At 42.5% G+C, this 13,277-nt stretch overlaps 2 protein-coding genes across 2 annotated transcripts; one reads left to right on the top strand and one right to left on the bottom strand.

The window, feature by feature from the left end:
* Window positions 1–999: 999 nt before the first annotated feature.
* On the top strand, window positions 1,000–3,077 carry LOC125227195 (general transcription factor IIF subunit 2). Its single transcript, XM_048131443.1, has 4 exons — window positions 1,000–1,422; window positions 1,517–1,728; window positions 2,344–2,469; window positions 2,813–3,077. The coding sequence occupies exons 1-4, from the start codon at window positions 1,116–1,118 to the stop codon at window positions 2,981–2,983; spliced, it is 816 nt and encodes a 271-aa protein (XP_047987400.1). The 5' UTR covers window positions 1,000–1,115; the 3' UTR covers window positions 2,984–3,077.
* A 38-nt stretch (window positions 3,078–3,115) lies between these two features.
* On the bottom strand, window positions 3,116–7,265 carry LOC125227196 (tetraspanin-7-like). The gene is made up of 5 exons (XM_048131444.1): window positions 7,071–7,265; window positions 6,106–6,294; window positions 4,700–4,861; window positions 3,977–4,099; window positions 3,116–3,702 (listed from the first exon to the last, which is right to left on the bottom strand). Exons 1-5 carry the CDS (start codon window positions 7,146–7,148, stop codon window positions 3,547–3,549), a joined length of 708 nt encoding a protein of 235 aa, XP_047987401.1. The 5' UTR covers window positions 7,149–7,265; the 3' UTR covers window positions 3,116–3,546.
* Between the last annotated feature and the right edge of the window lie 6,012 nt (window positions 7,266–13,277).

Here is a 13,277-nt window from a genome sequence, read left to right as displayed (position 1 = left end):
TATTTTTGTCTTATATCGAGGCAAGGATATTAATACCTTGTAACGAATTGGTAAGTCATTATTATGAAGCCATAAAACCAAAGATTTGCGCAATTAAAAAAAACTTTTAATTCGGTATTAGTAGATTTGGTAGTAACTTTGAATATTGACTGGTATCCCCAAATACTGACAGTGATGACGTTCAAATAATTTTGACAGTGGCAATAAGTGCGAGAGGGACACCAGCCCCAACTTTACCCTCTCATGTGGACACACTTTTTGGCCTAACAACTCAATCTAGCTTAATAATATATAAATCTACGGTTCGAAATCTATTCCTAGTATTAAATATTGTTTGAATGCATAACTTGTAGTGTACGTATACATGGGTTTTCATGGACATAATGATTTCTGTTTCATTACAATTTGTCGTACGAGGTGATAATTCCCTGAAAATTAGGCGTATTAATTATTATACATTATAAATTCTAATCTTTGGTGCCAAGTTTTCTCCAAGCTGACTTGTGTCAATGTCACTATTGTCACTTGTCATCGAATGATCGAATTGGGATTGCTTTTTTTCGCGTGACTAGGCTTGTGCCGTTTCGTTCGTTGATCGGAGCGCTCCGATCTCGTTCAATCGCTCCCACGAACTAGTTCGCTCTTTTAGGTCTTTGCTCATTTAGTTCAGTCAGACCAGCGACCACTACGGTCGGAAAGATCAGAACGAATGGGACCGACTAGTGTCAAAATGATAATAACAATTCCGGGCCGAAAGGTTGTAAGTAACCGAAGCTTAATATGAAAACTTGACGTTTTTGTGTCGCTTTGCTAAATACCTGGCTCCCGGTCGGCGCAGTCACACACTCTTTCTTGATCCAAACCGCTCGCGCTCGCCGATCCTATACTGAACTAAATGAGCAAAGACCGATTCACAGAGCACGGAAAGATTCAGTTCATTTCGGTCATTGATGGGATTTTATTCCTAACAGTTCATAGTTCGTGAACGACACAAGCCTACGCGTGACATTTACGTTGCGACTTGCAAAGCAATTTTTTGCAGAACTTGCACATTGAATCATTGAAGATTGTGTAAATTTAAATAGATAGTAAAGAGAATTTAATACCTGATCAAAATGACTACACCACCGGTAGTGCCTCATATCGACCGGGAATTAGATTTATCAAATGCTGGAAGAGGAGTATGGCTCGTTAAAGTTCCTAAGTATATAGCAAATAAATGGGAAAAGGCCCCAGGAAATATTGAAGTGGGTAAACTAAAAATATCACGGGTAGCAGGGCAACGGGCCCAAGTACAGTTATCTCTCTCAGAAGCTGTGATGTGTCTCAAGGATCCCGGCGAGCAGAGTATACCGAAGGAGCATCGTTTGGACGTTTCAACAGTTACTAGGCAATCTCTAGGCGTTTTTTCTCATGTAGTGCGTGAGTATTCATGTAGTTACTAAGTTTATAAAAGCTATTAATCCCTGTATATGATACTTTTAATTTGTAAACCAACTTACTTTTTGTTTTTTAGCATCCAACACAGATTCGGTAGTTCCAGAGTCCGAAAAATTGTATATGGAGGGTAGGATAGTACAGAAGCTGGAGTGCAGACCATATGCCGACCCAACCTACTATAAGCTAAAGTCTGAATCAATAAGGAAGGCTTCCATGCCTCAGCGTCAAGTGCAACAGTTAGACAGAATTGTACAAAACTTCAAGCCTGTCTCTGACCACAGGCATAATGTAAGTCGTGTATTCATTGCTTTACAATATTGAATTGCACATATCTGTCCACTCACCACTCTTCCATTAGTCAATGATGGTGCCTATTCTTGATGTGTAGATATTTCTTTTATAAGCAGTGGTCAGCTTACAGATTACATTACAGCCAAAGCTAGCATGGATGAGACAAGGTTTGTAACCAGCAGTAGGATTTATATTGACTTAATGACAATCATTTGACGGTGATTTGTGTGGTGACGGGTTAAGAATTTCATCACCCCCTTTCTTCCCGTGGGTGTTGTAGAAGGCGACTATGGGATATGGGTTAAATTGTGGTGTAGGCGAGAGGCTGGCAACCTGTCACTGCAATGCCACAGTTTCGTTTTCTTTTAACTCCTTATTTGCCAAGAGTGGCCCTGAAGCTTTAGTAGTTTCATGTGCTCTGCCTACCCCTTTATGGGATACAGGCGTGATTGTATGTATGTATGTATTTGATGCATTTACAAACATACTGGTCAATATTATTAGTATTGCAAAATATGGTGCAACAAGCTATACAATTTAATCTTAATTGGATATAATAATGTATAATATATGCCATATGCTGTAATAATCTTATAATCTATGATTTGGCAGATTGAATACCAAGAGAAGAAGAAGGCTGAGGGCAAAAAGGCCAGGGATGACAAGGATGCAGTGCTCAATGTGCTGTTTGCTGCATTTGAAAAACATCAATATTACAACATCAAAGATCTGCAAAAGGTAAATTGTAATCCTGGAAGGCTCTGCAGCACCCTTGTGTTTCCATACTTAGGCACTACATATAGTGCACCTAGACAATAGTGTCTAGCTGCATTATAGGCTGTACAGAGGTGTCAAGTGCAGAGAGCTGCAAAAATGCATGGCGAATTCATCAATGAATTCTCCATGCAATTTCGCAGCTGACTGTACATGAAGCAATTCTCTCATGACACCTATTTCAAATAACATAGTTAGATTGCTATGATAGAATTTTAGTGTTGTAAGTGTGCAGACAGACCAAAAACAATTGAGATATCCTTCTCTAGCATTTTCGGTTTTATCTTATTTTTTATTTCTTTCTCAGATTACAAGACAACCTATTGTATACCTGAAAGAGATTCTGAAGGAAGTATGTAACTATAACCTGAAGAACCCTCACAAGAACATGTGGGAGTTGAAGCCGGAGTACCGGCACTACAAGCAGGATGCTCCACCAGAGGCCAAAGAGGAGAAGGATAGCTCCGACAGCGACTAGACTTCTGATTATGTGATGATTTGATATTAGTCAATGAAGAAATGACCATTACAAATTAAGATAATGAAGAATAAATATTTTCTTGATACATAAATAGTTTTTTAAATGTAAGTAAAAATCCTTTGATAGTTTGCTGGCACAATTTAATAACATAATATAATAAACTTTCATAAAGCTATACATCAATATTCTCTAACCTAAATATAGGATGATAATTTTGAACTTTTAAAGAGTATTGACAGTTGTAATATAAAGCCACAACTTTAGTTGTGTTATTAAATATTTAATTCTAATAATAATTGAGTATATAATCAAAATCATTCAGTCCATTGGTTAGGCGTTGGTTCCGCTCATGCTGCACCTGAGTATGCGTTGTACAGAAAGGCTGGGGATTTCTCTACGACGCTTACGGCCCAGCCACGACGACACGGGGAAACGAAAAGATGGATCACTGTGTCTCACTCCAACTTGGCATTTCGTGGCCAGGCTTTCGGTGCACCGTGAGCTAGAAACCAGAGCATTAATACTTAAAATCTTCGCGTCGGCTTCCCCCCAGGTGTTACTCAGTTCATGGAGTCGTACTTAGATTTCTTGATGTAACTCGCGAGGCAGCAGGATAGCACGGTGCCGACCAGAGGGAAAAGAGCAGTGCCGATAGCGATGCCGATCAGGATGTTCATGTTGCTTTCGAGATATTCCACGATCACCTTGTAGCATCCCTGGAAATAAGGTTGGTGATGTAGTACACGTATGTAGTCTTAAATGTACCTTCTTTTGTTTAGCTATTCTATGTATAAATTTTGGAGCAACTCCATGAGTAGTCGATTCAAGTTCAAACTTTCAACAGCGCCTGCACGCAGATACTAGTTGCTTGTCGTACTTCTTCGAAGTATGTATTTTGTTAACACATAGGCACTTTTAGAGATCGTCACTCGTATTACCCACTGAGTAAATCTACTTATGGGTTTGTGTGGGTACTTTAAATATGCTTACCGCCTGGTACACGTGGCTGTAGTTGGCAGTGATACATTCGTCGGGGTTGACGCAGCACGACAGGGGGATCGAGCGCTGTACGTGCACCCAGTCCGTGTAGTTAGACACGCCGCAGCAATGTAGCTGGAACACGTCGATCATAAAATTATCCAGGGTGCAACTATTCGGGAATTTTGAGAAGTAAGTAACCTATATATCTACTGACTGAAGAAACATATACTGTTATACTTAATGGTAAGGTGTGGGGAAGTTCACACCTACCCTACCGTCTGTGAATAGATAACCTAACCACAAAATTAAAATTTAAAAAACCCCGACCGCGACATAGTGGACCGATTTTCATGAATCATCACTATTACTAACTCAGCTTTCAAACAAAAAAAAAACTAAATCTAAATCGGTTCATCCGTTCGGGAGCTACGATGCCACAGACAGACAGACAGACAACGTCGTCAAACGTATAACACCCCGTCGTTTTTGCCTCGGTGGTTAAAAATAGCTCAAATAGCCTATAGAAAAAGTAGGTACCCTTTTAAGAGGACGGAGCGATGTCTTCGAGGCTCTTGGGCGCAAGGTTCAGTCTGAGAAAGCCATTAAAGCTCTTGGAAAAAGTCTCATTCCTTCACCAGATCCAAGGCACTTAACATTGAGCCAAGTCAAAGTTGCCCATGTGCCGGACCCACATGTTTCAACGCGAACGCGACGTCTAAGTTACACACTTACAGTGGATTGAGCCAAGTCGAAGTTGCTCCTGTGTCGGTCGCTAGAGACGAGCGTCTGTGTGAGGCCGTCGTACAGTCCTTTGGAGAAGGTGTCTCGGTAGCATGCCACCGAAGCGCCCACGCCTGCGTTCATCATGAAGATGCAGGCCAGGAAACCACCGTACTGCAAGAATAAAGTAAAGCTGAACAAGATATCTACTGAATAGCCTAGTGACTTAATATAATAAATTCCTATAGGTGTGATGATGCAATAGAAAGCCACCGACCTGAACAGAACGATCAGCCCTGCGATGCCGATCATAGCGTGCGGCGCCGTGCCAGACAATTCGGACGACAAGTGCATGTTACCTACAGGTCGAGGTCCTATAGGTGCATGTACTTACGATGTATGGCAGCACCGGCTGCCCCTTGATGATGCAGGAGAAGGCCACGGAGCTGACCAGTACGATGAGCCCGGCGATGCCGATCATAGCGTGCGGCGCCGTGCCAGACAATGCGGAAGACAAATGCATGTTACCTACAGGTCGAAGTCCTATAGGTGCATGTACCTACTTACGATGTACACCAGCACCGGTTGACCCTTGATGATGATGCAATAGAAAGCCACCGATCTGAACAGAACGATCAGCCCTGCGATGCCGATAATAGCGTGCGGCGCCGTGCCAGACAATGCGGAAGACAAATGCATGTTACCTACAGGTCGAGATCCTATAGGTGCATGTACTTACGATGTACAACAACACTGGCTGCCCCTTGATGATGCAGGAGAAGGCCACGGAGCTGACCAGTACGATGAGCCCTGCGATGCCGATCATAGCGTGCGGCGCCGTGCCAGACAATTCGGACGACAAATGCATGTTACCTACAAGTCGAGGTCCTGTAGGTGCATGTACTTACGATGTATAGCAGAACTGGCTGCCCCTTGATGATGCAGGAGAAGGCCACGGCGCTGACCAGTACGATGAGCCCTGCGATGCCGATCATGGCGTGCGGCCCCGTGCCAGACAATGCGGAAGACAAATGCATGTTACCTACAGGTCGAAGTCCTATAGGTGCATGTACTTACGATGTACACCAGCACCGGTTGCCCCTTGATGATGATGCAATAGAAAGTCACCGATCTGAACAGAACGATCAGCCCTGCGATGCCGATAATAGCGTGCGGCGCCGTGCCAGACAATGCGGAAGACAAATGCATGTTACTTACAGGTCGAGATCCTATAGGTGCATGTACTTACGATGTACAACAACACTGGCTGCCCCTTGATGATGCAGGAGAAGGCCACGGAGCTGACCAGTACGATGAGCCCTGCGATGCCGATCATAGCGTGCGGCGCCGTGCCAGACAATTCGGACGACAAATGCATGTTACCTACAGGTCGAGGTCCTATAGGTGCATGTACTTACGATGTATAGCAGAACTGGCTGCCCCTTGATGATGCAGGAGAAGGCCACGGAGCTGACCAGTACGATGAGCCCGGCGATGCCGATCATGGCGTGCGGCGCCGTGCCGGAGAACTCGGACGACAGCTGCATGTATTTGTACAGGTCGAACTCCGCCCATAGCCCCACTATTAGCAGCAGGAGGCCTGATAACTGGGAAAGAACGGAGCTTCTGTTAGGCAGCGTCCCCACTTACGCGTCGCGTGTCTCGCGCGCCACGCCACATGGGGCGCGTCTTACGTCCTTCCTATACAAAATGTACTGAGGAGACATTTTTTGAATTACATTCAGGCGGCGTGGCGGAGACGTCCGTTGCGCGCCGCAAGACATATATGCGTCTTATGAGTGTGGATATGGTCACTTAGATAGCTACTAGTAGATAGATAATGCTTAAGTACTTTCACTGGCTAGCACGATGATTAAATCGGTAGGTATTGCAATTGCTTTGAGACAAAAAGGTACATAATCAAAATAAATAATGATCATTCAAATTCAGAGCGCGCGTAAATGGGTAGCGGAAAACTCTAGATGCATGTTTGTCATGTCTGTTAGCAAAATTAATTAAGTAGGTACCATCACAATTTCAGAACCATTGTTAACCGAAGTAGTGTCAAAACAAGATTGATTTTTGCTTATTTTTTTTAATTAGTGATTTTTTTTTGTCACCCGGCGACTTATTCGCGCGCAGCGTAGCACTAAGTACCTAAAGTAAATATCCAATGAAGCCTTAAAATGCTTAAAGTGCTAAGTAAACGAAGTTCTGTACAAGCAGGAGCTTTATTGAAATGCATTGTTTTTAAATGAAAAAAGCGGGCTATTTAACGCTAAATATATTTAGCTTTTATAAAAGCTCCAAAACTTTCGCTTATCAACGTAACATCTGTCAGATGATAACACCTTGTTTTCACTAGTGAACACAAACAACTCACCCAGAACACGATGTTAAAGATGAACAGAAAAGTCTTGAGGCAGGCTATCACCGCCACGTTCTTGAACTGGTTCCCCATCACCGCTTACGTTGGTTCATTCATGGATTTAGGGAAATATTTGGGGAAGTGTTTGACGTGGGGCCAGTCGGGGCTGGGTTGAGCGGGATGTTGATCGACGCTACGCGCATGCGCGGGCCTAGGCCGTGTATTCCCATAGATTTCAAAAGTGCATAGTTGTCTCGTGATAACAAATATAACGTGACCTCTTGGATCTATAACAAACACCTACTCTGTACGTGGGTGGCGATTAAAAAAAATATGGCGGTGGAAATTTCATGTCTGGATTATATTTCCACCGCTGGGGGCCGATTTTTGAGTCTCACGGCGTTCGAATCCAGAAAATTGTCATTGAAAATAATAGGCAATTCACCGTTTTCAACCGGTATTTTAGTGACAGTGAGACTCAAAAATACGCCCCCTGGACGTAATTACTTTCGCAGACAAAGTAAAAAAAATGCAAATCAATTGCATAATACATTATACCTAGTTGTTATTGTTCTGGAGATCACGTACTTGGCTTTGGCTACTGACACTTGTTTGGTAAAATGTAGGAATACGAGCGCCTTCAGCGCATGCGTAGTGACATTGGCACATTTATTTTGTAAACAAATAAACTATATCACGAGTGTACAGGGCTACAGGGTGTTATCCTTCGGTACCTATAGCACAGTATAATAAAGAGTACTATCATACAGTATGGCCACTCCCGCTCCCCGCTGAAAGTGCCGCCCACCCCCTCTCGGTTACCTCACAGTTACCGCCTGTCAAAAACACGAACAGTCGACCTGTCATATTTCACTCATACAAGCATAGTACGCGTTCACCTTTACGAGCTTAGACTGTGTGCTAGGAACGCGCTTCTTTCATATATTTGATCGCCAGTGTCCGAGGTGTGCCTATAGGTACTATAGATAGATGGTTAATGCGCAAATTTGTATAAGGTACAGCGGGACAAATCTCGACTGGGGGATTGTCACTAAACCATTTTTTCCATTATTAAACTACGATGTTGAGTTCTACATGCATCCACTGAACACGCCTACCATACATAACCGGTGAACACTCTACTTAATAATGCAAACATTGTAAAACGTGGAAAAAATTGATCAGTTACATTTGACCCTCCAGTCCGGATTTGCCCCGCTGTACCTTAATTAAAAAAAACAGATACTAGAAGTGAAAATCTAATTATTTTAAGGTAAATGTGGCCATTTCTGTCATATGGGTCTAGTCCGGAAACGAGCATTCATCTAACACCGCTGCATAGGATCTGATCGAGTATGACACTTGATAAGGTTGATAATTTATTTGACAAGGCAGTGATTGCTTTTCTGCGACCAAAATAGATGTTTTTTATTAACCACGTTTGAAAATAAAAATGCATATGTTATGGACCAAGTGATTAATAAGGGCATTATGTATAATGCCCGGGCATTATGAATAATGCCTAGCTGTATTGGGCAAAGTGATTAATCATTGTCTAGACGCCATTTTTTATCACATTGCCCGGTCATTATGATAATGCTACGTGATCGTTGGGCAAATTGATAATAAGTTTAACAAGTTTGCATGAACGCCATTTTTTATCACATTGCCCGGTCATTATGATACTGCTACGTAATCGTTGGGCAATTTGATAATAAGTTTAACAGGTTTTTCTGAACGCCATTTTTTAATCACATTGCCCGGGCATTATGATACTGCTACGTGATTGTTGGGCAATTTGATACTTAATAAGTTTAACAAGTTTGCATGAACGCCAATTTTATCACATTGCCCGGGCATTATGATACTGCTACGTGATTGTTGGGCAATTTGATAATATGTTTAATAAGTATACTGGGTGTTTCCTAACAAATAATGAAATGTAAATTGCGCTTTCTAGAACAAGCATACTTTTTAATCGTCGCCCTTAAATCTCAAGGAAGGTGGTTCTCAATTTTTCTGTATTTTTTTTTATATTTGTTCCACGATATATGCATACAGATTGGTCTTATTTTTATCAGAACCCAGTTCTGATGATGGATCCTGCAGAAATCGAGGGAACTCCTCAAATCTGAAAGGCATACATATAGTGATTTATAAGTTTTTAAAGGAACAGCAATCAGCATACAGCATGCATTTACGTACGCATTCTGCAGAGCTAGTTCATCATCTAAGTTTATTAACAATTGCTTTTTGACACCTAAAGTGCTATTTTATCCCTCTCTTAGCGAGAAAGGGACACTTGGTCATATCTACTAATCAAACTAGGCGTTTCACCATCTTTACCATGCGTGAAAGTACACTTTTATGATAGCGCTTACCAGTAGCTCTGCCTTATGGCTCTCACCCTCCCCCGACATCATCTATGTCTCATTAAGACTCGACGCGAGCTCTGATCTGCGGCCTATGTCGGACTTGTCGTTTAACTCTAAATCATTGATTATAAGTCCTATCTTAGCCATCCTTGACATCGAGAGGTCCTACGGCACTGCAAGCGGCTCGCGACGGTGTCCTTTGTAGTTTGATATGAAACTGCATACAGTCTCTTGAACAGATTGGCACGAAAGTCTACTGAAGCTGCGCCAATCCATCTATTAGCTTTGCTACATGTTTTATTATTACTCTGCCCAACAGAGGACGGGCTTTAAGTATTTATGTATAATTCCCGGGCGAAATTGAGCTATTCGGTATATTATTATCACTTTGCCCAACAGAGGATCGGCATTATGTATAATGCCCGGGCAAAATTCAGCTATTCGGTGTGTCTTTTGCATATCTCTGAATCGTGGACAATCGTGGACCTTTGGGAGGCATGCGTGGGGCCAAAGCCAACAGCACAGAGGCCTTTTAAGACATTTTAATCTAAAGGCAAGGGATACACGTGGCGGATACCACCCCGAGCGCACAATATAATATGATACAACCGTGGATGGTCCCCGCTAGGTGCAATGACTATTGCAATGCAGCACTTTTCTGCTACGATGGGAGCTAAAGTCATGGGTTATTGTTTTATAAGTTGGATGAACTGGATAGAGGGCTATGGGAGGAAACTATCGGGCACCTGACAATAAGTCTCACAATTGTAAAAGACAGGCGGTGACCAACTCATTGAGTGGGCCCTGCAAAACGGCCGCACACACGGTGCGACAACAGAGCAACACTTAAAGAGTGGTCGAGAGGTGAGACTGCGGTAGCCAGATTCCGGTGATCCGTTCAGCAGGCCGCCGACGTTATGTCCCATTTATAATATTAGTATGGGTTCTCAGAATACTGTGTAATTTTCTTTGTGTAAATAAAATAAAAAATCTCTATTCTTGGGCAAAATTCAGCTATTTGGTATGTTATTATCACTTTGCCCAACAGAGGATGGGCATTATGTATAATTTTAACTATAAAACTCCCGTGAGACTCATACATATTTAAAAATATTTTAAGCGGGTTACTCACGTATTAAGTCGATATAGCGTTCGACATGTTTCGGTCCAATTTCGAGGACCTTTCTCAAGAGTAGCGACCCCGCCTTTACATGTCGGGAGCGCGACGCATACTGCGGCCACTGCGGGCGCTTGCTCGGTCCGCGCGGCTGCTGAGGACAGACGCAGGGGGGGTCGGCGGCGCGGGCGACGTCACCGTGGCGAGATCGGAGCTACCCACTATGTTACTTTTGTCAAAAGCAGGATTGCACACAACACTTACTAACGTCACTTGTTAAGGGTGCGTTTACACTGGGGACCGACGTAGTGCCTAGAACTGTTTTTTTAATTATGTATAATGCCCGGGCAAAATTCAGCTATTCGGTGTGGTATTATTACTTTGCCCAACAGAGGATGGGCATTATGTATAATGCCCGGGCAAAATTCAGCTATTCGGTATGTTATTATCACTTTGCCCAACAGAGGATGGGCATTATGTATAATGCCCGGGCAAAATTCAGCTATTCAGTGTGGTATTATTACTTTGCCCAATAGAGGATGGGCATTATGTATAATGCCCGGGCAAAATTCAGCTATTCGATGTGTTATTATTACTTTGCCCAACAAAGGATGGGCATTATGTATAATGCCCGGGCAATTTAATTATTTGAATAGTTATTATCAAACTGCCCACTCACAATGGGCATTATCCATAATGCCCGGGCATTATGTATAGTGCCCGATTTATCACTTGGTCCATAACACATATATGCTCTTAGACCGATTAGCCCCCTATGATGGACACATCGTCTAATTACGTACTTACATCCTGTACAAGCTGGACATAGACAAAGCAATTCAATTAGAATATACGCATCTTAAAATAATCCTAAGTTAAATAAAGTGTAAAATATTGTGCATAAGGTACAAAATATATAGTTAAAGTAGATGGCGCCGTCTGGCCCCGTACATTGCGCGGTAATTAACCGGGTTGTCAAGCACTGACGTTTATACAATCTAGTCACTTACCTCAAAACATATGGCTCCGTGTAGCTGTCCAATTTAGGCTGAGTAATATTTATTTATATCTTATTAATTATACCTAGTATACATATACCTACATATCACTCACATTCATTTAAAGAAAAAGTTTGCAAGATACAAAAAAAAATATTTTATATGGAAACGTAGTAGGTTAGGTAGGTTTTACGCGATTAAGTCCCGTTTTAATTTAATAATATAAACGTAGTAGGTATCTAATAATACAGTCTTTATCATGCAGATAAGTATGTCGGAGCTGCAGAAGTGCTCTAAAATAGCTTAACACGTATTTTAGGTCCTTGAGATAGCTTGTTGGTGGAACTGACTTCTGTGCACATTATACATCACTAGCTTTTGCCCGCTGCTTCGCGGCGTTAAAAAGAGACAAAAAGTAGCCTATGTCACACTCCATCCCTTCAACTATCTCCATTTAAAAAAATTCGACAAATCGTCGCTGCGTTTTGCCGTGAAGGACGGACAAACAAACAGACACACACATTTTCCCATTTATAATATTAATAATAATATAGGACGGTACGGTCGACATTTGTCGGGCATGCCGCCGTCCCGGAGAGTCACTCAGGCATATTATTTCCGGTTGTTCTCATCTTGCTAACGGCGAGTACTTGCACAGACATAATCTCGTAGCCAGGATTATTCACCAGCAACTTGCTCTTCAATACGGCCTTGTGGACCGCGAAGTACCGTACTACAAGTACTTACCTGCGCCAGTTCTCGAAAATGGTCGTGCCACGCTCTATTGGGATCGATCTATTATCACTGACAGGACTATTGTAGCCAATAAACCTGACATTGTGATAATAGATCGACTGCAACGCCGGGCAGTGCTCGTTGACATCACCATCCCCCATGATGAGAATCTCGTGAAAGCCGAGAAGGACAAGTCCAGTAAGTACCTAGACTTGGCTCACGAGATAACCGCCATGTGGGATGTTTAATCAACGATCATTGTTCCGATAGTCGTTTCAGCGAACGGTCTCATAGCGAAGAGTCTCGACCAACATCTTAAGAGACTCTCGCTAGGTGGCTGGATCAAGGGCCAGATGCAGAAGGCGGTGATCTTGGACACAGCACGGATAGTTCGACGGTTCCTCTCTCTGCAGCCCTAACCGCCGGCAGCTTGGGCCCTGCCCCGCTGCTGGCGGCACCCTAGGTTAGGTTTTTTATAATGTGTTTATATGTGTTTTATATTGTTTTGTATGTGTTTTTGTATTTTACTTTTATATTCATATTATAAACAGCCTAGCCTAAGAAAGAAAATAAATAAAGAATATAAGTATAAGTATGGATAGCATTCCTCTTGCCTTTTAATTCCAGCCGGGTCGGCCGTTTTCACCTTTGTTTCCCATTTCATCTCGCCCATGTTTTACTACCTATCCATCCATCCATACCCATTCAGAATTTGAAGTTACTTTCTGCAATGCTACTGCGACAATTATAAACACTACAACTAATTAATTAAAAATTAAAATGCAATTCGGTACCTAATTAAAGTCCATTTTAATTCATTTATTACTCATACCAGGGGCGGCCCACTCCGCGATTCCATCGCCGCGCTACAAGTACATGCGGGCGGCCGCGAGTTTGCGGCCTAATCAGGGGTGGCTCGCATTCTCACGGAACGCTTGTTCGCACTTTCTATTGTTATATATTATACGTCGCGAGTTTTTTTAAAGGTTCACACGCG

This window comes from Leguminivora glycinivorella, chromosome 6 (genome assembly GCF_023078275.1).
Source record: "Leguminivora glycinivorella isolate SPB_JAAS2020 chromosome 6, LegGlyc_1.1, whole genome shotgun sequence".
NCBI lineage: Eukaryota > Metazoa > Arthropoda > Insecta > Lepidoptera > Tortricidae > Leguminivora > Leguminivora glycinivorella.
This window is presented reverse-complemented; position numbering and strand designations above follow the sequence as displayed.